Genomic DNA, 26118 nt, shown 5'->3' with positions numbered 1-26118 from the left:
TCAGCAGTAAGGAAGTATTTATGGTGCCTTACAAATAAAAAAAAAATCAATGGTGATATTGTGTCTCTTGATTCTTCATTTTAGGCATGTGACAGTGTAATTACTTTGCATTATTGGTATTTAGCAGACACTCTTATCCAAAGTGACTTACATAGATCACAATTTTTAAATGTTGTTCATTTATACAGCTGGATATTTACTAAGGCAACACTGAGTTAAGTACCTTACCCAAGGCCACACTGAAAGTGCCTCAGCGGGGACTCAAACCAGCAACCTTTTGGTTATGAGCCCTGCTCCTTTCCACTATGCTACACCCCGGATCCCATAGCCTTTGTTTTCGTTCTCTTTTTGTTTCCTTTAGCATTTGAGAGTGCTGCGGATCTGAACTGGGGGAGCACGTGCTTACTGATGCCAGCAAATGCCTGCCGTTTCACAGCAGGTCTCCACTCTGATTGCGTGTTTGTACGGTCTGTTTAAGCTGCTTTTTCCTCTGCTTCCTGTTTCTGCAGCTGCTCGTTCCCTCCAGCAGGTGGCAGTGTTCCGAGGGATCGCAGGGGTAGATTATAGGGCTCTGTACACCTCATTTGGAATTGAGTATATCAGAGGGCACCGTGGCCTGCTCTCTGGACAACATTTAAATTCATTCGAAATTCAAATTCAAATTTCAGCTGGAAAAAAGTCAAGGATTTTTGAAAGTGAAGCCCAGGGAAGGTGAAGCCTTGATCGGTTGTATGTTACTGATTTAGGGACAGCTGCCCACTGCCCTCCACACATGCAGGCAGTTGAATGAAGATTGAATTCTTAATTTGTAAATTCTGATATGATGATTCTGAGAGCTCAGATGGAAACTGATGCAAAGCAACTGGGCTGGTCCAAAGTATTTGACCGTGATTAAAATCATAATTGTTCTCCTAATGAGAAACGACCACTAAATCTTGCAGTTTTCCAGTCATAGACTATGGGGGAGGCTGCTTTATGTGCTCAAGACACCAGCCTTCAGGGAGCACCATTGTCAGCCCGGATCAAAATGTGCGCCAGTGAAAATGCATTCAAAGTCTTGCAAAGAAATGACCTTCGTGTTCTGTTGAGGGATCAACAGAACTTAAGGGCCACAAGAAGGGCGCCACGGTGCTCTGCTCTTCTTTTACGAGGTTAATAATTCATAACGGCAGGGTGGAAGAGCCACTGATGAAACCCAGAAGACACAGGAGGGCAGGAGGTTTGAAAACACTGGAGAGCCTGGAAATATCGTACCCACGATAATGCTGTTGGCTGAACTAGCTAAACTCGGCATGAGAGAGAGAGAGCACTTCCACAAAGAGCCCAGAGAGGAGAGGTAAGGCTAAATCCTGAAATGCTGAATATATTACTCTTAATTGATCTATGAAGGAAATTAGAGGTACAGTTTTTCATAAAGTTGGTGGTACATGTGATAAATGTTTGCAGCATAATGTCGTTTCTTGTGTGAAGGATTTGGAAGGTACGTGAGAAAACATATTCATATTCAACTAAAATTAGAGATTTTTGTGAAAAGGTAAGTCAAAATGACACCTCTGCTGTTAATTTCTTGTATACATTTGACTTTATTCATTCCCATAGCCTCTCTGTAGCCACTTGTAAGAAGCACAATTAATAGGGTTAGGCAATTAGCTACACAGATACTGATTATGGCCATCCTTGAAATACAGTGTTACAGTGGGAAACATTACCACAAGGGGAGTAAGTGCTGTCACAGGGAACATTTTCCTGTCAAGAGAATTACATTTATTAAGTTTTGTGTTCTCATTTTTGGAAAACATACAGCTTCATTGTAACCAGATGTGTCCACTAGATGGTGCTGCCTGGATTTGGTCATTTGAAAGACAGAATAAAATTAATAAATGTAATTCTCTTAAAAGGAAAAAAATAACCATCACAATTTTGGACCCAAGCAATCTGCCAAGTCTTTAGAATTTAATTTGAGGAGGACAGCTCCATACTACTTGACATGGAGAAATTACATTATATACTGTTCAATTAATTGTTAATGTTTTGTTGCTTAGAGGCTTAAATTTGACTTTTGACTGTTGATTTGGGTTCCTTGGGGGTTTATGTATGACTAGAAACAAGGCTTGTCCAAATCTGAGTGATACTTTTGAAATAATGCAGTTTTACAGGAGACTTCAGAGACAAAGCTGGCTGCCTAAGTCTAAATTAATGTACTGATCTATTCAACCATTAAACATTTTCACAAAAAAAAAAAAAAAAAAACAGTTGGGACACCCCTTTCATCACCTTATACCATCTGATACAACAAAAGCAAGTTCTGAGACAGTTGATGTCAAAATCCCCTCTCCTTAGAACATTTGACAAGGAATGAGTCCAATCAAAGTGCAAAAAATGATGATTGATGACAATGCTTGTATATTCATTATGTAGGATGCTATTTTCCAGTACAACTTAAATAGCTTGCAGTGTTCCTTAACACTTCTCTGTTAAAAAAAGAATATGTTGAGCAGATGATATTCTGCCCCTGTATAAAATGTTTTGCTATGGAACCCTGGCTCAGTTTGTGGCTCTTGGTATTTAAGTAAAAGCACTGTATGGGTACATTGTGACCTCTAAAAGCTTAAAAAATACGCTGAAATTGTGTTGGGGTATAGCTGTAGATCACAAAATTCCCACTAGGGGGAGTTGTTGATTTAAACCATCATATCAAAAAAATCTCCCCTATTACAGATTACAATGCCTGTTTTCTTTTCCATATATCCTTATAGGTTTTGTGAGTAAGTCATATAAATTCATGCAGCTTCGTAAAAATTCACTTAGTAAAAACAATCCCTTTACATACAGGTTCCACTATAACCTGAGGCACAAATGCACTCATATACCCAGATCATAGAGGGAAAAAAATGCCTGCAGCTGTGGAGAAGTCCCATAATTCCTGCTACGACATTATACTCAATCCCAGGCTAAGACAAAGGTAAAAGGGAGTGGGGGAGAAAGAAGACAGCAAAATGCCTCTGGATGAAGCATGATCGTCTCATTTAGAGTGGCCTCCTCTCTCCCTGCCCCCTTTCTCTCCATCATTCTTTGATTACAGAGACACTCACACTACAGAGGTGATGTACACTGCACTATTTTATTTTACTCAGCTCTCCCAGGGAGGGTTGGCTGTCAGCCTCTCTCTCTCTCTCTCTCTCCCTGCCCCCCCCCCCCCCCAAATCAAGTTAGCTTTATTATGGTGATGATAATATCTGTTTATATCTGTGTCTTTACCAACATCATATCAACAGTAGTACCGAGGCACAGTTCCATAACAAAGTATTTTGTCTTGCTTAATCTATTTTTTTTTTTTTTTGCAGAGATGTTATTTCCCGAAACATTGTTGCAGTAGAAATCAGATGAGGTAGCTGTCACCCACTGACACACATCCACTCACGCTCGCAACAGCTGGAGCTGCCACGCGTGCTCTAAACGAATCTGGAGACCGACAGCAGCCTGGGAGTTCGGGCTGGAGGCGGTAAGAGATGATAATGGTGTCAGAGGAGGGCGAGTGACCGTGTCATAGGGCAGAACTAATCTATCAGAGCGATCGATATACGCTGACGCTGCGGCTGGATGACAGAGACGAGTCTCGTGTTAATGGCGAGGTCACACATTAAAGGGACAGCCGTAAGCGAAGCCTCGGATAGAATCCAATCAATCATTATTGTTTTAAGCAACTGGGGAATTCCCATATGTGCCTCTCAAATAAGTTATTATTACTGTGTGTGATTTGATTTTTAAAAAATCTAGTAGCTCGACATAATGTAACTTAAATTATTTATAAACGTAAATTACAACTATCCAAAACTGCCTTGCGTTTACCTAAAAATGCACCTTTTCTTTCAGTGTTCAAAAGAAAAACGTGTAAAAGGAAATGTCTTACTTGTATGACGAAACAGGTTGAAGTTAGCCATTGAATACACGTATGTAATACGACAATCGACAAAAGGATACGTGATAGTTGAAACTGCGCCGCCCAGAATCCCAATCGATCTCAGCTGTCCTCTCTCTCCAGCCGCCACCACGATTGGTCTTTAACTTCTGATATTCGAGAACCAACGTGGGGGAAGGCAACGTTTATTAGTTAGGACAGCCGTCCCGTCTGGCGAACCATAGAGCAAAGTGGAGAACCGGTTGAAGAAATGGTTCGAACATACCGACGGCGGTAATAATTTTATTGTGTGTCGTATGGTATGATGAAATCATATTGAATGATTTCTAATGTGTTTCACATTTAACATATGTGAACTTTTTGCGAACTTTTTTATAAAGGCTGTAGATTGTACATTGTAGAAAATGTATGTTGTCTCTGAAGTATTACACGTTTGTATGATGTGTATGTCAAAGCATATTGGATAGCCTATATGAAATGGTTTTGCAGGTCCAAATAGGTTAACATAGAGCCTTCCTTGAATTAATTGCATTGCTTTGTATGAGTATTAAGATTGTTAGAGGCTACAAAATAATACAGTCTGTGCTGTGTGCCAACAGATCAAGTTCAGATTTTTCCATATGATGCTTGGTGGAATTGGATTCAGCTGTATGATCCTGGATCAATTTGAATTTTTCCCCATATGATAGTCTTGGTGAAGAACAGGGTTTGGTAATATCCTGGATAATGTTCAGCTTGCCCCCTGGCATATGCCTGTCTCTTTGCAGCCTCCATTTTAAACCACATGCCTGCTGGCATAAGCGGGAGCTCTTTCAATGGGAAAGCTATTTTTATTGTTTGGCGTCAGTGATATCGATCTCATATATTGATCTTCTGCGTTTAGACTTTCGGAATGGAAACACACAATGACCAATGACAGACACATGCAAGCCTAGGACTTGTAGGCACAGGTGCTCTAGCAAGCTGTGCGGATGACATATGAGACCAGCCAAAGTTCACCACACTGGGCTTCAGCACGTCCCAGGCAGTCATGTGGTGTAGCGGTAATGAGCAGGGCTCACAAATCAGAGGTTTCCCGGTTGATTCCCAGGTGGGCTGCTGCGGTTGCACCTTTGGGCAAAGCAATTAACCTGAGTTGCCTCTGTAAATATCCTGCTGCATAAATGGATAACATGTAAAAAAGATATGTGTCACTAAGGTACGTAAATCGCTCTGGTTAAGAGCATGTGGTAAGCAAATGTAATGTAATGTGATGACTCCAAAGTGCTAAGATTTACCCCCTCAGGCTGATTAGCTTCTGAGATAGAGCATGAATAACAACTTGATTAATCCCTGCAGTTAGATAATGCTGTTTCATGTGTCCCCACAGCAGGGGGCCCTACAGAAGGCTATAACTGAAGGAGAGAGAGAGAGAGAGAGAGAGAGAGAGAAGGAGGGAGAGAGAGAGAGAAGACAGAGTGAGGTAAGGAGCAGGAGAAAGAGAGGCAGAATGTGAGAGGTTGTACACAGCACCGCTTACACATATGCAGGGATGTGTGGTCATTTTCTAGTGCTCATCCCAGAGGTTAATTTGTCAGTTTCCAGTGTTGGGAAGGTTACTTTTGAAATGTAATAGGTTACAGACTACTAGCTGCCCTGTTAAAAATGTAGTATGTAATGTAACTATTTTAATTACTTCATCAAAGTAATGTGCATTGATTTGATTGGCAGACGAAGCGGTCTATATTCAAACAAGAGAACCAATCAAAAACAACGTTCAAAATTTGATTGCATACTGCCAAATAAATGCAGATGTAGAGACAGCTCCCTGTAAGCCATCCTACCTTTGATGGTCAAATTTGTCTTAATGGCTTTGCTGACCCGCGTTGTCCAGAAATATGCCAAAAGAAGGCATTCCTGCACAGCGAAAAGATGCAAAGCAACAGAATGAATGTTATAATTCTGCATATAGTCTTCTTACCGAAAAGAATATATTCGGATGTAACCCCTTTGTAATCACCAACATTTTGATTAGTAACTAATTTAATTACATATTTTTTCTCAGTAACAGTACCGGATTACAATTACATTTATTTTGTCATTTAATTACGTAACACCATTACATGTAACTAGTTACTCCCAACACTGCCTGCTTATCAGCCACTCGTCATCATGCGCAAAGATCTGCCATTGGTTGGCAAGATCTTCGAGAAGTGCCACTGCTGCCACTCTTCCTCTTGCAAACCATTGCATTATTGGACATTTTACAGCCTATAGATTGACTGAAATGTTTTACACATGTGGAACCATAGGCTAATATGTATATTAAATACATTTCCTTCAAGGATGTGTCAATTATGCTAATAGGGGTAGTTTTGGAAAACCAATGTGTGTTTTTGTTTTGTTTTCCACAAGTAGCCTAGCTTATGTTGTTTTAATTTATTGATAACTTTATTGTGCAAACCATTACGTATAGCCTGCGTGTGTGTTCAATCTGGCAGTACAACTACAACAGCATCTACTACTACTACTACTAATAATAATAATAATAATAGTAATAAATAATAATAATAATAATAATTCTTTCTGGACACCGGACCGACAAGAAAAAAATCCTACCAGAAACCCTGGTTGGTGCCCTTAGATTTCCGAATACTTGCAGTACTCCAATATTGCCACAAGGAAATGTGCGTACGCCAAGTTGAAACCTGACGTACTTTTCCATATCAAAGGCCGTTTTTATAAATCTGAACTTTGGTGTGGATTTGAGCGTACGCACATTCTAACATCAAATCTGTGTGTAAGAACGTTTTATAAATGAGGCCCCTGGACAGAGGGCCTACACTGGGATTTAGAGGGGCTACACTGGAATATAGAAGGTCTACACTGAGATATAGAAAAGCTCTACTGGGCTTTAGTGGGATATAGGTAGGCTGCACGCGGATAAAGAGGGGCTACACTGGGATATAGTGGGGCCTTGCTTTAAGACAGAGGTGCTATACTCGCAGTGTGCGTTCCCATAGCAACACCTGCTCATCTCAAACTGCCCTGAAGCACTGCATGTATCATTTCCCATTTTTGTGCCTCAGTTTTGCTTCAGCAGACCTGTGCTTCTGTAGGCAGTCCGGTATTGCTTCAGCAGATGCTGCTAATGCAGTCATCACATGTACCTTTAGCAGGAATCCTTGCAATCATAAACTATATACATACGCATTTGTATAATTATACAAATAAGTCACAGTGTGCCTCCATGGAAAGCACAGAGTTTCCTAGTGGTTTCCATACAGCTTCAAAAATGAATATAAAATAGGTTTTGTATTTTTTAATTTTAGAATTAAACCCTTCTTTAGATGATAATAGTTTCAATTTTACAGAAGCGACACAAATGCAAATGTCATCAATATGCATCTGTGCACACATTTCATGAAACATAATAGAAAGAAATCACCTTGAAAACCATACAAAATAGTTTATTGGTCTCATTTCATTACTTAAAACTACGACTATGCCACTTAAACCCCCTCACCCTGAACAACCCCCCCCTCCCCCCCACCATACCAAAATGGGACACATGCTTGGATTGTTTGTGCACAGGGGTGGGGGTGAGTACAGTGTGCAGAAAGATACATGAGGACACCCACCTCATATCCAGATCAGTCAGAATAGGACACAACTGACCGGAAGCCTGGAGAAATCTGCCTTTAAAGCCAGCTGAGCCCTTCAAAACCTCAAGAGCCAGGGATCACCAAACAGCTTTGAGGAGGTTTTTGTGAAAGGTATTTCACATTGGGGTAAAACCTGGCTGATTGAGTCCAGTTTGGAGCTCATGCTGGATGACATCACTTCCATAGTGCAAGCACAAACTTGGGAGGAAAAAAAAATTACAAAAATATAGTCTTTCATGTTATCAGGACACAGTGATTTTGGGTGACAAACAACAAACTTGAAATGATAAGCTGCCTCAAGACAAAAGTTCTCGGCTGCACCAAGATTTATGGCTCCACTGTCTCTGCAGTCTAGTGGATATGAAATTGGCTAAATTTGCTACCACCCTGCATTTCTCCAGTATATGGAACATGCCGTAAAAGAAAGAAAACTGTAGGACTCTAAAACCAAGTTTGTCTGCCAAAGGACTTCTGAGGGTTCTTTATTTATACAGAAAAAACATATAAAACAATATTAAGGTTATTGTTTATACTGAGGCAGTTAATTTACAGTTGTGACAATGTCTGCCTACATATGTGCCCTGTTTGAGACTAATAAAAATCTAAAGCTGTGGGCAGAAATGCTTCCCTGAAACTGACCGTCTGCATCTGAATGCTTCCAACCAGCATGTTATATGCACTGTACACCATCAGCAATCACACAGCTGTACAACCTGACTACAGATAAAAAACAACTAGATATTTGAACCCTGCTCACAGTAGCTCACTGCTGAAGTGTGTGGCCTAGAACATGAGTCATACGCACACACACGCGTGCACGCACACGCACATACACACATACACGCACACACGTCATAGACAGCCAGCCCACCCACACTCCCACTCCCGCTCCCACAATCAAATGAAGCCTCTTTGCTTGGTTCATTTCCATCAGAGGTTTGATTTCTTTTCCTAAAAAAAAGGTTCCCAGTCTTTGGAAAAATCCCATGTGTTTGTAGCCATGGTGATCCAAGCTGCAAAAAAAGGTCCAAACTTCCCGCCATCTGATGTCATCTTCGCCATACAGTTCACAGTTTAAAAAAAAAGAACCAAAAAAACAGCACATCTTTCTGTAGCGCTCTCTGGCTAACGCTCCCTCTCCAGTCTTTGGTGCGCTGTGACAACCATGCTTTGATGTCATTCCATCAGTGACCGTGCCTCAGTAGATTACCTCATAAACAGTGGCCTTTTTGTCGCCTGAGCCTGTGACGATGAACTGGTCGTCTGGCGAGATATCACAGCTGAGCACCGACGACGACTCTTTCGACTAGAGAGAGAAAGCAATCAGCACAAAGGAACCATCTTCCATTACATAAAATTACAGCCAGAATTACTGCTCAGTTGTTAACGCTTCAATTCACACTGTGGTGTGGTAGATCACTGAGAAGGTGTACCTGGAATATACTGGATCCATACGGAGTCCGCCACGCATTCAGGAGGTTGTCCTTCCCAGTGCTTACAAACCATTTACCTGCAGGGGCAAAGAGACTGTATGAGAAATCAACAATTATCATAATCAACACCTTCATGGTAACACACTATAATAGTACATTTAAAGGTTTTAATTTAATCCTGCAGATGTGCAAATTGAAAATGTGCAAAGTCTTTGGAACTACAAAGCACTTACAGGCAGATCCATGCATGCACGTGTGCACGCTCGTCAGTAAACTATCAGCAACATTAGCAGAGTGAGTCACAAATGGAATCGAGAAAGAGGCATGCGCGCATGCTCGCATGCACACAATCAGCAGATGGACAACAACAGCAACAAAAGCAGGAATGCAGACGTCAGCTCACCACAGTAGGCAAACTTGAGAGAGAGCACACAGCTCTCATGGAGGTGCAGCTGGTACTTATCAGGTTTGGAGACATGCAGCACTTCCACATTACTGCTCTCCATCCCCACTGCCAGCCACTCCCCTGTGGGACAGTAGCCCAGAGAGAAGATCTGGATGGAGGGAGAGGGAGAGGGAGAGGGAGGGGGTACAGAGACGTAGAGTTTATTGTCATTCGTTGTTATTATCCTTCTTGTTTCAATATTTAAGGAATTTTCAGGAATTTAGCAGTTGCTTACTATGGTTTTGTCATATTTCTATGAAAATTGCTTTGGCAGTAATATGCATCTGTGTGGCCATCTCTGAGAGGGGCATTACTGCCAGACTCAAAGAATACAAGTAATGCCCCACTATATCCCAGGGGAGACCTTCTATATTCTAGTGTAGCCACTCTATATCCCTGTAAAGCTCCACAATATCCCAGTTTAGCCCATACCCTGTGTTGCCAATCTATACCGGAGTGCTATATCTCAGTATAGCCCATTTATATCCCAGTAAAGCCGTACTATATCCCAATAAAGCTCTTCTACGTCCCAGTGTAGACCTTCTATATTCCAGCGTAGCCCCTCTATATCTCTGTAAAGGTCCTCTATATCCCAGTGTAGCCCCTCTGTGTCCAGGTGTTTCCAGGTACCTGAGAGGTGAAGTCGTGCTGCTGCAGCTGCCGCCCCTCCCTCAGATCCCAGCAGCGAACTGTGTTGTCCAGCCCACCTGTCCACAGTTTGGTCCCGTCGCTGGAGATATCAATGCAGCTGGCCCCGTCCGTGTGGCCCTGGAACTGCCTGCGGGACCCAGGGCCCACAACAACACTCACTGTGCTGGAACTGCCGTCAGACCCAATGCACACAAACTGCACCCTAATGTCTCACTGCGTACTGCATAAATCACAAAAATCTATCCTTTCTCCTCAGCGGACAAGACAGAGGGTTTACAAAGGGAACTGTCTTTATAAACAGCTGTGTAGCATTGTGGTAAGGAGCAGGGCTTGCAACCATAGGATTGCTGGTGCGACTACCTGCCGTGGTACTGTTGCTGTACCTTTGGGCATGGCACAACACAGAATTGCCTCAGTAATTATCCAGCTGTATAAATGGATAACATGTAAAAATTGTAAAACAACTGATGTAAACCCGTCTCTTAGGTTACCTGACCAGCGTCTGGTTCTGCAGGTCCCAGACCACGATGTTTCCGTCGCTGCAGCAGGAGAAGCACACTTTGTTGTCGGGGCTGATGGCGAGGGCGTAGCAGGCCGGGGCGGAGGAGGTCAGCTCCGCCTTAATGCGAGGAGTGGGTGTGGCCAGGTCCCAGATCGAAAGGGTGCTGGCCTCCCCACCGACTATCAGAGTCCGCCCGTCTGGGAGGAGCTTACAGGAGCGGATGTAGTTGTCTCTGTTCTGATTGGGTACAACAGAAATATGATGTCAATGAAACTTTTGGATTGCATTAGCAAGAGTAGCTGTCACAGTCTTACAGTAAGAACTGCAGTGTGTTCTAGTAAAGCAGTCACAGTGTGTTACAGTAAAATACATTACATTACATTATGGGCATTTAGCAGAGGCTCTTATGCAGAGCGACTAACACAGGTTACAATTCTTACATGTTATCCATTTATACAGCTGAATATTTACTGAGGCTATTCTGGGTTAAGTATCTTGCCCATGGGTTACAACAGCAGTGCCCCAGCGAGGGTTCGAACCAGCAACCTTTCGGTTACTGGTCCTGCTCTGTACCACTATGCCACACTAGTCTCTGTGGTGGTGTCAGTGTAAGCACTGTCAGTGTGGACTCTCACCAGGCAGTCCAGCTGGGCCATGGGACTCTTGCTGCCAGGCTGGCTGATGTCCCACACCTTGACGCAGCCTTTGCCGCCGGTGTAGACGTGGCGTGTAGAGGCGCTGATGGTGACGGCACACACCACCTCCCCGTGGGTCAGGGTGTGGATCTGCCGGGCGTGGCGCGGGATGCCCGGGCCCAGGAGAGCGTCCGGAGGGAAGGGCACCGGCTGCATCTGCCCGTCTGCGCTGACGTGAAAGGAGTAGGCTCTGTAGAGATGGGGGGAAAAAACACTGGAGAAATGACTCTAAGAATCAACACTAACACTGGAGTGCTGCCTCTGAGAATCACCACCAACACTGGAGTACTGACTCTGAGAATCAACACTAACACTAGAGTGCTGCCTCTGAGAATCACCACCAACACTGGAGTACTGACTCTGAGAATCAACACCAACACTAGAGTGCTGCCTCTGAGAATCAACACCAGCACGGACGTATGAAGGCAGTGAGGTACAACTCAGCAAAGCCGGTTCCTTGCCATCTGCTTACCTAACGAGCCTCCACTCACTAAGCTGACTGTGTGCTAACAGGATGACCAGCACAGAGAGGATTCTTAGGGACAGAGGGCGAGGGACTCACGGTTTTCCTGAGGCCGGCTGCATGCTGGGGGCTAGTCCTGGGATCCTCATGTGCGGGTGGGGAGACTCGTAACCGACCTGGGGGGAGAGGAGAGGGGCGTTAGTGTGCCCAGACACGTACATTATGTCACCCGTACACCCACATATGTGTGGGACCAAACCACTGGTGTTTCTCATGTGTTTTCATTGCTTTAACTGATACGTCCCTCCCTGTCACCTCTATGTTAACATCTCCTTAGGTCTTAATGCAGGGTTCAGGAAACAGAAGTCCAACCACTGTACTCAAAAATCCAAAACCAACAGAACACACCATGGTAACACAATGGGAAGCCACAAGGAAGGTACAAACTGCAAGTTTCATTCAGAAATTTAGTTTTTAATAAAGCCTCTCAGATAAAGGTTTAAACAGCATAAAAGTCTGAAACAAACAAACAGATCTCAACCTCGAGGCATTCATCAGTGGGCACACACAAGGATGGCAAGGAATACAACACATGAGGGCTGTGAAGATACGGGTCAAGGAATCACAACGCAAAGCATGTTTTATTAATGTTAACAATATTAAAAGTCTCCACACCCATACCCATCTCTGTCCCTCTTTTTTTCACCCCGTGTGTGTGTGTGTGTGTGTGTGTGTGTGTGTGTGTGTGTGTGTGTGCGTGTGCATATATATATATATATGTAAATAATAGTGCTTTGGTAATACTATACCCGTGTTTGGTCAAGCCTTTTTTCCAGTGCGTTCACTGCTCTACTTAAGCTCACAGAGGCATTAATTATCAGTTACAGGTAAGGGTAGTTTAGGGTGTGGTCAGGGGCAGTGTTACTGAGAATAAATTGGAATCCATTTTCCCCAAATCTTACCCTTTTTTGGAGAAATCATAGCTATTGCTTATTTAAATTTACTACTGGGGCTCAGGTCTGGCATGGAATTCAGAGCAGAGAAAGCATCCGCCGCGGCCCTTGTTCTGCGGGAGATGGCAGAATCAGTTTGTTTGAATAAGGGAAGAATGTGACCTCTGTGTCTTGTGGGTCTGGGGGCTGCAGACTGTAGAATCTCTCTCCCTCTCTCGCCCTCCTTTATTCTTTCTTTACTTCCCCTTCTCTCTCTCCTTCTCGCTCTCTCTCACCACGTGTGTGCGCCCGTAGCTGGCCGCGGCAGCCCCGTTCATCTGTGAGGAAACGAGGGGGTGCAGCCCTGCCCCATACCCTGCTGCCCCACCCAGCTCCCCGTTCACCCCAGCGAGGGGCAGTCCGAACGCGCCAGCGGGGTAGGCACCCTGCACCGTCAGGGGGTTCCTCAGGCCCAAAGCTGGTGGGGAAAGAGGGCGGGAGACAACAGAAAAGACAGAAGCATTCAGGAACGCTTTACAGGCACTGAGAGCCAGATATGCAAATTCATAACAGCAACACCCCTGCCGTTCCCTTTACCTTTGAAGTCGGATAAAATAACAGCAGAGCAGAGGATGATGGGTAAGCATAAAGGCCAAATAAAAAACACGCTTGGCAGATGGCACTGTAACTACAGCATCACTGTCACATCTTGCACGTACGTAACTGGTTGTTCTGTGGCCCATTTAAGTAGTGAACAGTATGTGCCAGATTCAGACTCCATTCACAGATGCGCGAGAATCACAACCATGCTCTCATCACCAGCCGCACAGTCAACCAGGCTGTGTCCATGGCAACAACAAGGCAGAACAGTGGCCAAGCCAGTCCTGACCAGGATCATGCTGTCCTCTGCTGGCTGACACACCTCACTGCAGCTTTGTGTGATAGATACCCTCTCCATATAAAGAGTCCTTCCACTTACCCTAAACAGTGAGCAAGGGGGATGTGGGATGTGGTGTCACAGTTAAGTGTGCCTTACCCAGGGGGTCCATGCCGGGCTTCCCAGGGACAGGACGGAACTGCAGGGGTACACTAGGGCCTGGGGTGGAAGATTCTGGGGGTCTGGGGGTACCGGGCTTCAGCACAGGGGTGCTGGACTTGTCCCTCTGAGAGACACAGAGAGGAGAGAATATTTCTTGTCAGTGATTATATCCAATAAACAGCATAATCCCAAACCATGGAGCGCACCTCCAAACAGCACCATTTAGAGGTGTCTGTCGGTATGAAAGTGTGTGTGAGTGTGTCTGTATGTGTGTGTGTGTATACCGGTGGCAGCTCCTTGCTGCGAGAGGGGGAGGTCGTGCCACTGGAGGAAGCCAAGGAGGTGGGGCTGGTTTGGGGCGGGGCCTCTTTGCGGGAGGCTGGAAGTTTGTCCAGGCCATTCTCCCGAGAGGAGTAAGACTGAGCACTGTGTGGGGATGAGGGTTCCTGCGGACAGAGAGATGATCAGAGACACAGACAGAAACTCAGACAAACACTGAGCAGCGAATATGTGGCCACTTCAAGACAAGAAAGGTAGAAACAGAGATGCACTTTCTCCTATATTGTGAACAAACATTCAAAAATAAAGAATTTATATTTCAAAAACCTTTTGCAATTCAGCACTAATTTTATTCATGTCAAACAAAGAAAAACTGCAGATCCTGTTAGCGGAAGGAGGAGCAGTCCTACGAGCAGCACAGTACATATCAGCCTGTCACAGCCTGAAGAACTGTCAGTAAGTAACAACATAAAAGAATTAGGCACATATATTATATTATTACAAATAACAGAATTACTGAAGTATAGCTGTCTATCATTGTTCACTAGTTTTCATTTATAGCTATTACTTCTTTGTAATTTTTTTCATTTTGTATTATCAAACATGACAAAAAGGTTGATTTGAATTGAAATGTCAGAGTCAGAGAAAACAGAACGGCACAGACACACTCAGCGATACAGAGTCAGAGAGACAGATGCTAGCACTGCACACTTACTGAGTGCTACTCACCTCCCCATGTCTCAGCACTGGGTGCTGGAAACAACAGAACGTTCTGCATTCGTTATATGAATCCGTAATGGGAAAAAAGCAAAGCATACACAAACCTCATCTACAACCAAGTTATCATCACTCTTCTCAGCATCACTGCCCTAGGACAGAAAGAGAAACAAAATAAGTGGATTTGTTTTGTGAAAACAATGACGGGGCGTAGGGCTTAGGCCTCCTTTTAGGGGGCCCCCCCTCAGGAGGGTTACGGGGTGGGGGGGTGGGGGGGTACTCACATAGTCCGTCATGAACTCCTTCTCCTCTGCCTTCCTCTTCTTTCCGTTACTGAGGTAGTCTGAGGATCGACTCTTATCTCCATTAGACAGAGAGCTCTGGGGCCGCGGAGAGAGAAAATGGAAATAAAAGGAGAGGGAAACGTGTTCTCTGAAAACAATTAATGGCTTCAAGAAAAGACTCGGCGACTGGAGCAACACCTATGCCTAACAACATGACCTCGAGAAGAGTAATTACCAAATTTTCTCATGCTAATAAAGCTAACTGAAGATAAACAGAAAAAGAGACACAGATGGAGAGGGAGATGGAGAGATACAAAAATAGAGAACACAGCATTGATTCAGCTTCTAAACAATGAATCAAGAGTCAGCCAAATTATGAAATAAACCAAGAACTTCTACTGAGAACATTGAGAAAACTACAAAGAAAACTTAATTGCTACTTTAACTGGACCCTTTACAAAGCAAGCATATCTGCTGTTAGACAAAATTAGTATTGCTTTGCTGTCTATTATACACACGAAGTACATGTTCAGCTCAATGACTAAAGCCTGGCCATGGAGAAAGGCTGGCATGTCAAATGTCAAATAATTAGAAAAAATACTTTGAATATGAATTGTTACTGAATATTCATATTAACTTCTCTTCACATTTAATAAAAGGGACAATGAAGAGAAACTAAATGTTCCTCTGGGTAAGGAAAACCCAGCAGTAAAGTATGTGTCATTTACTGATGGCTTTGGCTATATACCTCTGTGATACACACCATACTAATAAAGTATATTTAAATTTTGAATTTGAAACAAGAGAAAGAGAGAGAAAGACAGACAGATGCACTCACTGGTCCTGCCTCGCGGTCTTCATCCATCCCAGTCAGCAGAGCAGCAGCATACCGCCATAATCAGCAAAAACAGACAAATCAATGACACTCATATGAGCAACCAACCAATCAGAGGGGAGAGCTCAAAGTGGTCCAGTCAAGAACGTTCAATCACTCACGCACACTCACATATGCTCACACAGTCACACACAGATATTCACATAGACACACACACAGACACACACATAGAGACACACACACACACACACACACACACACAGAAACGCAGAAACACACACCAGACATCTATTCCCCACTGATCCCATTAGCGGGCCTGGCAGCCTGCCAGCCCTGCCGTTACCTCTGTGGTGCTCAGCATTAGCGGCAGCGACAGCTTCCAGGTGTGCTCTCTCGTCCTTGGCAGCCAGCTGGGCCCCCAGGGCCCCTGAGAGGGCCAGCAGTCCGGAGCTCGCACCCAGGGCCAGGCCAGGGTGCTGCAGGCTAGAGGGGTGTGGGGCCAGGGGCAGGCCTGACATGGCCTGTTGGGACAGCTGCTGGAGGAGAGGAAGAACATGACCGTTACTGCAGAGGCTCTGACTGCTCACAGCAATCCGGACCAGGGCTGAACCACAACTGGATGTTACAGTAATTCCATAATCACCCCCCCCCCCCCCAAAAAGTCGGAACACTGGGCTGGCCTGCATCCACGTTTGTGGATCTGAGAGAGCCTAATAACCCTCTGCAGGTACAAGGTGTTGATTAACACCCCCCCCCCCCCCCCCCCACTTTCTGCGATGAAAGACACAGAAACGAAAGAAAAACTAAAAGTATGATTCATAATGTATGGCTTAAGGGATGATGCAGGATGCCACTCAAAAAGTGGTTAAATATCACCTTTAACACTGCTTTAATACTGCCATACTGAAGTGAATGTACAAATATTGCTCAGAGATGGCAGTAATTATGTACTTATTAAAGGAATTAGAAGGGACAATATAGTCAGTATAATAAGCATATAGTAAGCAATATATTAAGTACACAAGCATGCAATTATTCACAACACACGGGGAGTTCACTATATTGAATATAATGTCCTGAGCTTGGTTTGAGCTCCCTGTGGCAGCAGTTGTGGTTTACTGTTGAATGAGTGAACTCTTCTCTTCACTTCCCAATTCTCCCTGCCTGATGGACAAAAGAGTGGAAACCGGCACCATGAACAACAAAAAAAAAAAAACAACAAAAATATAAAGGAGAAGATGGAGGTACACACTGTCGCAGGCAGAGGGGGGAGTCCACGTACCCCTATCGTGGCATTCAAGTCCCCCATAGTCACCTGCTTGGCGCGTTCCATTGCCTGGACCACCTGCTGCTGGTGCTGAGGGAAAAACCAATACTGATGTCAGGGGCAGGGGGGACTTTATGAATAAATCAGTTTCAAATGGATCTAAAATGGAGAAGGCATGCAGTTTCTGCAGTGTAAGGGCTACTTAATGAACTCAAAATCTGAAAAGAAAAAAAAATCCCAGCAACCACACAAACCAACACCACACAATAACAGCATAGTTAAAAAGGCATGAAATTTAACAACAACTAATGATGCCAGATTATTATGTGTATCATCTGTTGACCTTTAACAGTTCCTTTTAATAAAGTGGAAAGAAATATGCAGCATGTTGAAATATTTCCACATTTTTAACCGCATTAACCAAACTGCAGTAGAGAAGGTGCTTCTAAGTACAGTGTTCAATAAGTCACGCTTGTGTAGTGTTTCTGTTTCTGCTTCTGCCTCTCTGTGTGTGTGTGTGTGTGTGTGTGTGTGTGTGTGCGTGCGTGCGTGTGCGTGCATGTGTTCTAACTCACCTCCTGTGACAGGAAGGGAAGAAGCTGAGCACAGATCACATTGAGCCTCTTGGCGATTTCCGTCTGGAGGGGAGAGCAGGGGCAGCACTGTCACTCAAAGAGACACACCTGGCAACCCAGCCACTGATCCACGAGAAAAATGCTATACTGGCGAGTCATATAATTGGCTGCACCGATCTGCAAGGCCTATGCATCAGGCCCACTCACCTGATCCATGCAGGGCCTCGAAGAACAAAGATCAGCATGAAGATACCACTCTAGAACACCACAGTTACACTGTTCTTATGGGTCACTACAGTATCGCTGCCCTTATGGGTCACTACAGAACCTCTGCCCTTATGGGTCACTACAGTATCGCTGCCCTTATGGGTCACTAAGTTTCTGCATTTGCTGAGAAAAATGGTTAATGCTGTGTATCCACGTATGTAAAGCTTTAAAGCAAATTATTAACAGGGAGGCGAACTCCCCTCCCTCCATCCTCCAGGCAAACAGGGCGAGACCTCCCCCCACCCCCCCGCCAGCAGGAATCTTTCACTGCTTCTCCCACCTCTGACAATGATTTCTTGCTAGTGGGCGGCATTGACAAAATTAAACTTACAGGAGAGGGGGAGTGGAGAGAAAGAGAGAGAGGAAAAGACAAAGGGGGGGGGGGGGGGGGGAAGAGATCTCACAGTGAGGAGAAGTGACAGTCCATGAGCCAGTGGGGGGGAGGGGGGGAGGGAGAGCATAAATGAACGATGAGGAGGAGGAAGAAGAGGAAGAAGAGGCACAAGGCTGTGACCCGATTTTAAGAATTTAAGAGCTGATATTCAGTATGGACTGACAGGGAGTTTCGTTATCATAACATTTCCATAAACTTGATATCATCTGAAATCTATGGGTGGCTCCACCTGAGCTGCACAGGAGTTCACTGATCACCACAAAATCATTCCGTGGCCAAGACCTAGCCAATTATTCTGAGTGCATATTTACACAGACAAAACAAACCAAGTACATATTTGGATTTCTGTATGTACTGAAGAACAGGAGCCATCTTACCTGCTTGTGCATTTCAATGTTAAGGCCATAAGACATTTCGTAGTACTGCAAAAGGGGAGAAGAGAAATGACTATGCGTGACAGAAACACCACAACATGGCAATAAAATTTAATGTGAACACATGAACATTTCATCATGCACACATAAAGCAACCCGGCGTATTTTATCTCGCTCTCCTCTGTCGGTAAGCTGCCAAGGTTTGGTGTGCATAAAGAGAAGCAATAAATAACAAATAAATAGATAAATAAATAGCTGGCAGAGTGACGGACACCTGTCTGGTGTGAGGTTCATGTGTTCTGTATCAGACTGGCACGCTTGCTATACTGTCCTTCACAGCTGGCTGTTATACTCTGCACTGGTGCCAAGATTCTGGCGTTGCTACGCAACCCATAAACTCCAGACTGAACGGCCAGAAACAGGTTGCTCTTTTCTGAGAATCGGCCAGCGCGGTGCCGAGAGCCACAGCAGGTGCCCGGGTCAGTCGCTGGCACAGACTCAGCCTCAACACAGGAGCCCTGACCTCTGCCAGCATCCGCGTTAAAACCCGGAGTGGAGTCGAGTGGAGTGGAATGGAGCTGGATTCGGCAGCAGCACTGGGACTACTCAGGACAGCTGGAAGCACTTCACTGTCTGCCGGTTTTGCATCAATCATCAGGTTATGACTAATGGGTCTAGTTCAGCCGGCCGCTCTGCGGCTTACAGCTTAATCTGCTGCACTTTGAGGAATGAAATGAGCTGCAGCGAAGACCGATTCGGTGGAGGTGGGGCTTGGAAGTGACTGACAGATCAGAGGGATCCGGACAAGCCTCTGTATCCATGGCAACAGCACAACGCTGTGGGTGCAGACAGCAAGTACTCGGATGTTTTCTTACGTATTGCCTTCCCACATAGTAAAACCCATCACATAGCTGGTAGATCTGAGCCATTCTAAGTCTTTAGGTCTAAATACCAGGCAGACCACATCCTCTGCATAAACCAGGTTCTCACCATAAATCACTTCAGTAAATATCCAAATGTATTAATGGACAATGTGTAAAACGTCAGCGATGTTAGATGTCCTGAATACATCTGAAATGATTTCTGACGAATAAGTGAGCAAGCAATGCTAAATCTGGCGTTTGCAGTTCTGAACTCTAATGGACAGCCCTGTGGGCCAGAGAATAGTCATAAAGAAGGCAGGTGTGGCCAGGGGCAGGGTCATCAACCCGGGGGCAGGGCAGCCTTACCATCACATAGTGTCTCTGAATCTCAGTCTTCTCTGTCACCAGCTTCTCACACTCCAGCTTCAAACTGAGAGAGGGAGAGGGGAGAGGGAGAGAGAGAGAGAGATAGATTGACTTTATTTCAATATGGAAAATCCAATCTTAAATAAACAGATTTTTTTTCTTACACTTTCACACCCCACACAAACCATCACGGCTAAGAGGTTTGAAAACTATCTGCCATAGCTTTTTCAATGAAACAAAGAAAGATGGGGGGAGTGACAGAGAGATTTGCATTTAATATTATTTACATTACTTCTTTGGCAATGCTACTTTTATTTGTCCTACCAATAAAGCACTATTTAATCAAGGGAGGAGATAGATAAAGAGAGATATGAGTGAACCAAGGGGAGAGCAATGGCTGAAGGTTACTGACTGGGAGAACACAGCATGGCTGATGATGTACATATATACATACCTAAACTCACACATGCATACATACACACACACACACACACACACACACACACAGCACTTACAGCTGCACGTGCGCTTATTTGTGAGAAAAAGATTTATGCCAGTCTGGAGCACAAGGGCCCAGGAAATTAGAATATGATTAATGCTGCCACATTACCAGCCTGCAACATGTAATAACCACTCACCCACCTCCCTTCGATTCCTACTGTTGCCAAGAATGAACTCATTTATAACTCGGGCAGGAAAAAAGGGACAGGGAAAGAAAGAGTGATAGAGAGGGAAAGAAAGAAAGGGGGAGAGATGGAGGGTGGAGTAGGATTAAACACATTCTCTTTTTTACTATTATTGAGGCAGAATTGTTGTGTCTGAAGCTTGGTTCTCTCCATGAATGCATGACACGGTGTTGTGCATGCTGGCTATATGAAGGAAAGAGTTACTTTTTATGCTGGTTATTTGCATGTTGCGTTTTCTGTTTATGCCGGTTATATGCACGACACATTCCCTGTTTATACTTGCTATATGCACGACACTGTTCTGTCCTTACTTTTTGCTGGCTATGTGCATGACACATTCCCTCTTAATGCTGTCTATATGGGCTCTACTTTATGTGCAATAACAATAATTTCAGCAGACCTAATATTCTGAGTGCTGAACATTTCCATGTTAGTAAAAAAAAAAAAAAAAGAATAATAATTGATCCGATTTCCCTGTACCATTAGCCTGCCTCGGTTCTCTGATTCAGCGAAAAACTGCAATTCATTTAGATCCACAAATTATCTAGGCCCTCCAAGACAAGAACTGGACCCAGCATCTGCTGCACACACGCACACATGCACATGCGTACCCACACACCCACACCCACACCCACACACCCACACACACACACACCCACACACCCACACACCCACCCACACACACAGATCAGCCACACACACACACAGATCAGCCACACACACACACAGATCAGCCACACACACACCCTGCGGTTTTCTCATTTTCCATTCTGTGTCCAACAGAGCACGTAGGTCTGAAGGACTCACATAATGACAGCCTCTCTTTGTATCGAGCTGTCACAAAGGGCTCATGTAAAAATAACAGGATTACCGCCACAAAAAAGTAGGCCAGCAGACAGCCACAAATTACAGCAATTTTTCCCAATCCCCTTCTCACACAGTGACACACTGCAGTACATCTCTCTCTCTCTCTCACACACACACACACATACACACACACTCATACCCCTACACATTCCCAAACCACAGCGCAGAACTGCAAAACAGCCCTCTCCCTCTGACTGAGAATTTACAATCCAACCATCACCTCGCTATAACAAACACACTCCCCCACAGAAACACAGCCTTTTAAACCTCGAGCAAAGACCCATAATTCTAACCACAAACACATGCTTGGTCACACACCCCAGTGCCAACACACATACATATAAAAGACTCAGATCATATGACAGAACCACCCATGGCTTCAAGCGAAGAAATCCTCAACCACAAATAATGAGACCAGTCTGCACAGGCCCATGTGCCTCCTTTTTTCATCTCTTTCTCTCACACACTCAAATATACTACACTGCTGACCACACTCACTTACACACACATACACACACACACACACACGCATACACATGCACACACATGCACACACATGCACACACATGCACACACATGCACACACATGCACACACATGCACACATACACACCAAAACTCACATGCACCACCAAAAACACACATAAATGTGGTGTGGGAGCAGTGTATTAACTTTACTTCATGCAATATCCCAACACCTACATAAGCCACATACATCAAATATTACAGAAGGAGGACTAAGCTGTGCTGCCAGTAAGCCTTGGAAAGAATTCTTATTCTCACTCTTCCCTGCTTCCCTCACTGAGTCTAATGTTTCACCTGTCAGTACCTGTGTTTCAGCTGTCTGTCTGCCAAACGCCCCCCCCCCCCCCCCCCCAACCAGGCTGTTGGTCATAGGAACAAAGGTAGAGGCACTCCACTTTCCCAGCATTCTTCTAGGCCTCTCTATCCTCTATCCTTGATATAAACTCATATAAAAGCACCCACAGTCCTGTTTATTTAAAAGGCTTCCCTGTGCTACTACGCATACCTGTCATGTCAAGGCCTACCTGCAATGGTGAGTATACCTGTGATATTAGGTTTAAATGGTGTACTGAGCATACCTGTAATATGAGGATTACCTCTGGTACTGAGTATACCTGTGATATCAGGACTACCTGCAGTACCAAGCACACATGCAAAACCAGGCCTACCTGTGGTACTGAGACTGTAAGAACTGGAACTCCTCCTTGATGCGGTCCAGGGTCTCGGGGTAGGTGAGTTTCAGAGACTGGGGGGGTCCTGATGCTGCTGCTGCTGCTACTGCCACTGCAGACGCTGAGGACCCAGGGGGTGGCTGGAGAGGTGCCTGCAAGTGGGGCAGAGAAAAAGGCCACATTCATTCATTCATTCATTTAGGCTCTGTGAAACCTACAGTACCAGTCAAAATTTGGACACAGCTGATTAAGAAACACGAGAAACATGCATTCAAAGACATTTTGATTTAAAGACTTATGCTCAAATGCTTGAAATTTGTTTCTTAGACAAATATAAACAGTGAAGTTGATGCCTACGTATGAATTTATATTGATTTTAATAAAAAAAATATTTTAGTTACTCTGAAGAATTTAAAATATAAGATAGTTTTGATTTAACACTTTTTGGTCACTGCATAATTCCATTCGTTTTATTTCATAGTTTTGATGTCTCTACTATTATTCTAGAATATGGAAAATAGTAAAAATAAAGAAAAACCCTTCTATGAGTACGTGTGTCCAAACTTTTGACTGGTACTGTACACGCTAACGCTGTGCAAACTCTATTCAACATGAGCAGCTGAAATCTAGAAGAGCAGAGGCTGTATTCTGGGAGAGGGAGAAGGCAGACAGGACCGTGAGGAAAGAGACAGTGGTTGAGTGAGAGAGAGAGAGAAAGAGTGGGAGAGACAGACAGAGACAGGCACTGGTCTGTCCCTGTACGAGGGTACAGGGGAGAGAGTTTTATTAAATAAAGGAGATCTGCACTAATTAAGAGACACTAATTCCAAAACAGGGTTTTGAAAAGCATTAAAAATGACACAGCTCAAACATGGTCAGTTGTGTCCTGCATGTACAGTCTTCTGTGTCACTTTACTGATCCACTTTGTAGTTGCTCTTTTTAAGTAGCTCTGAATAAGTATGTCTGCTAAATAACAGAACATACATGTATATGCAGCACCTGGTGTGAGACATACTGAACACAGTGAATGTCTGTGACACTGGTCAAGATGCTAACACACAAACATAATATGTTGCTAAAAAGCTCAAAACAAGCACAAGGTAGTTTCAACAGCAATACTGGTGTCATCATAAACCAGACAGCTGCTTGCTATTCCAACATCATTCTGGAATTAAAACCCGGCAGTTAAGATTAATGCAATTCATACAAATCACTTTGCTGTAAAGTGCAAGCCAGGGGTGAACCGATTCATCAAGAAGATTAATCAGACTCAGCTCAGATCAGCAGTCCATTTTTAAAGCAAATTAACTAAAATTAGGCCAATTAGTTCATGACAAAGATATATGGATGAAGAATAACAAACATTCTCAGATGCATGTTCTTCCATCTGTGTGAAGGTGAGAAAATTACTGAAGGACTCACCACCAGTACCTTACAGGATCGTGACATTATATAAAATATTCATACGCAGAGCACATCATACCTACAGTATCTGCAAGTGCAGCTAAAACAACTGATTCAACCGCTGAGGAAGAGAACAATTATAGAGCTGTTTTCTGTTCCTCAGTCTGTATGTCTTCAGGCATGCACAAAGCCAGTATCACCATCATTATCGTTATCAAGGCTCAGAGCTGAAACGTATAGGGAGAAATCTTCTGATCGATTTCTGGGATTTTTTAACGACTTCGACGTGACTCAGAATATGCAAATATCGTTGCTTGATAAGATTAACGTGAATTAACTATGATAATCTGATTACACTAGGCAGTCAATTTCAGTGTTGTTGATGGTAGATGTTTGTGCTGTACACACAGTGTGCTCACAGAGACGAAGTCTTGGTCAGGACGATCAAAACCGCAAGCATTAATTCCCATTCGACCAACTCAGTTAGCAGCGCTACCTATAGATGTCTACGGATCAGACAGATTGTTAAAAAGAACTGCAGATGTACAGATCATCGTCATTGCCCCAAGCAGCGGGGCATAAAAGCAGACACCGTGAGAAGAGAAACGCTGACGTAACAGTTCCTCTGAGATATCCGATGATTAGGTTAGTGTGTCAACACTCCCGATGGCGAAATGTAACAACCCCGAACAACGGTGCCAGCTTCTCAAGTGTAACCGAGCGATTCTCAGCAAACACAGACAACGGCACATGCATCATAAGTCATGTCAATGTCGTGTCATTTCATTTCAGCCCTGTGCTACGCGAGATAAGCTATAATTTAATTAAATGCACTCATCATCGATAAACATATCAGTGTTAATTCTGGTACTGCCGCCACGATAATTCAAGTCAAATTTCATTCGATTTTTTTTAATCTGACAGCTAGCAAACTATTATATTCGTATTTCTTTCAAACTCCATCTCGACTGAGGATACATCATATGAACATGTCAGCACCTTATTTATGTTTCTCTTAAGTACCAACAAGCCCTAAATAGTCTAGCCAAAATCCAGTCTCCAAAGATCAAATAAAAAACTCTAAACTGGTTTTCTGATTGATGGTACGGGGTACATATCAGACGCCACTTTACAAACAAAAAAAATCACATTCACTGTTAGCTAACAAAGGATAAAACTAATTTTGTCTCTCTATCTCATCGTGAGATAGTGAGTATGTCTTGTGCGCTCATTCAGAGTTGGATCTCTGTTGTAACCTTGCTGGCGAACAAACTTCAATTAACAATGGAGGCCTTATCGAATAAGACTGGTTCCATCCTTAAAAACCAATCCAAACTGTACTACTTTCAACTAACAAGACTGCATCCAGCTCTAATTATTTCTAAGTTGCAAAAGGTGGCAATCGAACAGCATTAGGTTACAGGTACTTACCGGGGGTCGATTTTGAGGAAACATGTTGGATGTTTTTAAAAGCCTTTCTATTGTTTTATAAAAGATTCCTGAACCGGATTATACTGTTTTCATAAACGCATCAGGCCTCGTTTCGCAGGCTGTGGCAAGCTCGTCTCTGCTCCGTTCATCCCCTGTTCAAGTTCTCTTTGTTCCGCCTTATCTCCGACACAAAGAAAAATAAAAACATATAGCCAGCCCAAAGATCCAGGCAGCTTCGTCCACGGACAAAAGGTGTCGTCTCTTCTGCACAAAACGCCGCGCAGGAAGAGAATCTTTTATCTTTCGCTTTTACAAAAACGCCCGATGCATTCCCTACCCCCCGCGTTAGTCTCTGAGTACCGCCGAAGAAGAAAGGTGTAGCTGATACCACAGTTCCGAAGCGGACTGGCCAGGGGACATTCAACAGAGCCTTAACCACAACCCCCCTTTGTCTCGGTCGGTGCTGTACTGTTAAAAAAAAGCACTTTCCCTTCCTCCAGATCCTCAATGGGACAGGACCGACAGGAGCACTTAGCTATTGGGAGAGACAGTTGTCGCAGCGAGATGATTAAGTGGACGCAAGCAGGCTT

The 26118-nt window shown here is 44.1% G+C and overlaps 1 protein-coding gene across 1 annotated transcript; it reads right to left on the bottom strand.

The window, feature by feature from the left end:
- Positions 1 to 7476: 7476 nt before the first annotated feature.
- LOC118795503 (transducin-like enhancer protein 1) lies at positions 7477 to 25903 on the bottom strand. The gene is made up of 20 exons (XM_036554025.1): positions 25529 to 25903; positions 22690 to 22844; positions 19945 to 20008; positions 18719 to 18763; positions 17681 to 17743; positions 17091 to 17195; positions 16149 to 16374; positions 15842 to 15873; positions 15004 to 15099; positions 14827 to 14871; positions 14008 to 14169; positions 13721 to 13847; positions 12981 to 13162; positions 11852 to 11928; positions 11230 to 11479; positions 10584 to 10831; positions 10072 to 10219; positions 9400 to 9550; positions 8997 to 9073; positions 7477 to 8869 (listed from the first exon to the last, which is right to left on the bottom strand). The coding sequence occupies exons 1-20, from the start codon at positions 25550 to 25552 to the stop codon at positions 8762 to 8764; spliced, it is 2385 nt and encodes a 794-aa protein (XP_036409918.1). The 5' UTR covers positions 25553 to 25903; the 3' UTR covers positions 7477 to 8761.
- Positions 25904 to 26118: the final 215 nt, after the last annotated feature.

Source organism: Megalops cyprinoides, chromosome 20 (genome assembly GCF_013368585.1).
Source record: "Megalops cyprinoides isolate fMegCyp1 chromosome 20, fMegCyp1.pri, whole genome shotgun sequence".
Lineage (NCBI taxonomy): Eukaryota > Metazoa > Chordata > Actinopteri > Elopiformes > Megalopidae > Megalops > Megalops cyprinoides.
The sequence above is the reverse complement of the archived record's forward strand: the minus strand, read 5'-3'. Positions and strand labels throughout refer to the sequence as shown.

Excerpts from the sequence above, each read along its gene's own strand:
- LOC118795503 (XM_036554025.1), bottom strand. The coding sequence starts at position 25,552 with ATGTTTCCTCAAAATCGACCCCCG. Across the intron at positions 14,170-14,826 it reads ATAACTTGGTTGTAGATGAG|GAACCCTCATCCCCACACAG; the intron begins GTTTGTGTATGC and ends CTCTGTCCGCAG. Across the intron at positions 9,074-9,399 it reads TCTCAAGTTTGCCTACTGTG|GTAAATGGTTTGTAAGCACT; the intron begins GTGAGCTGACGT and ends TTGCCCCTGCAG.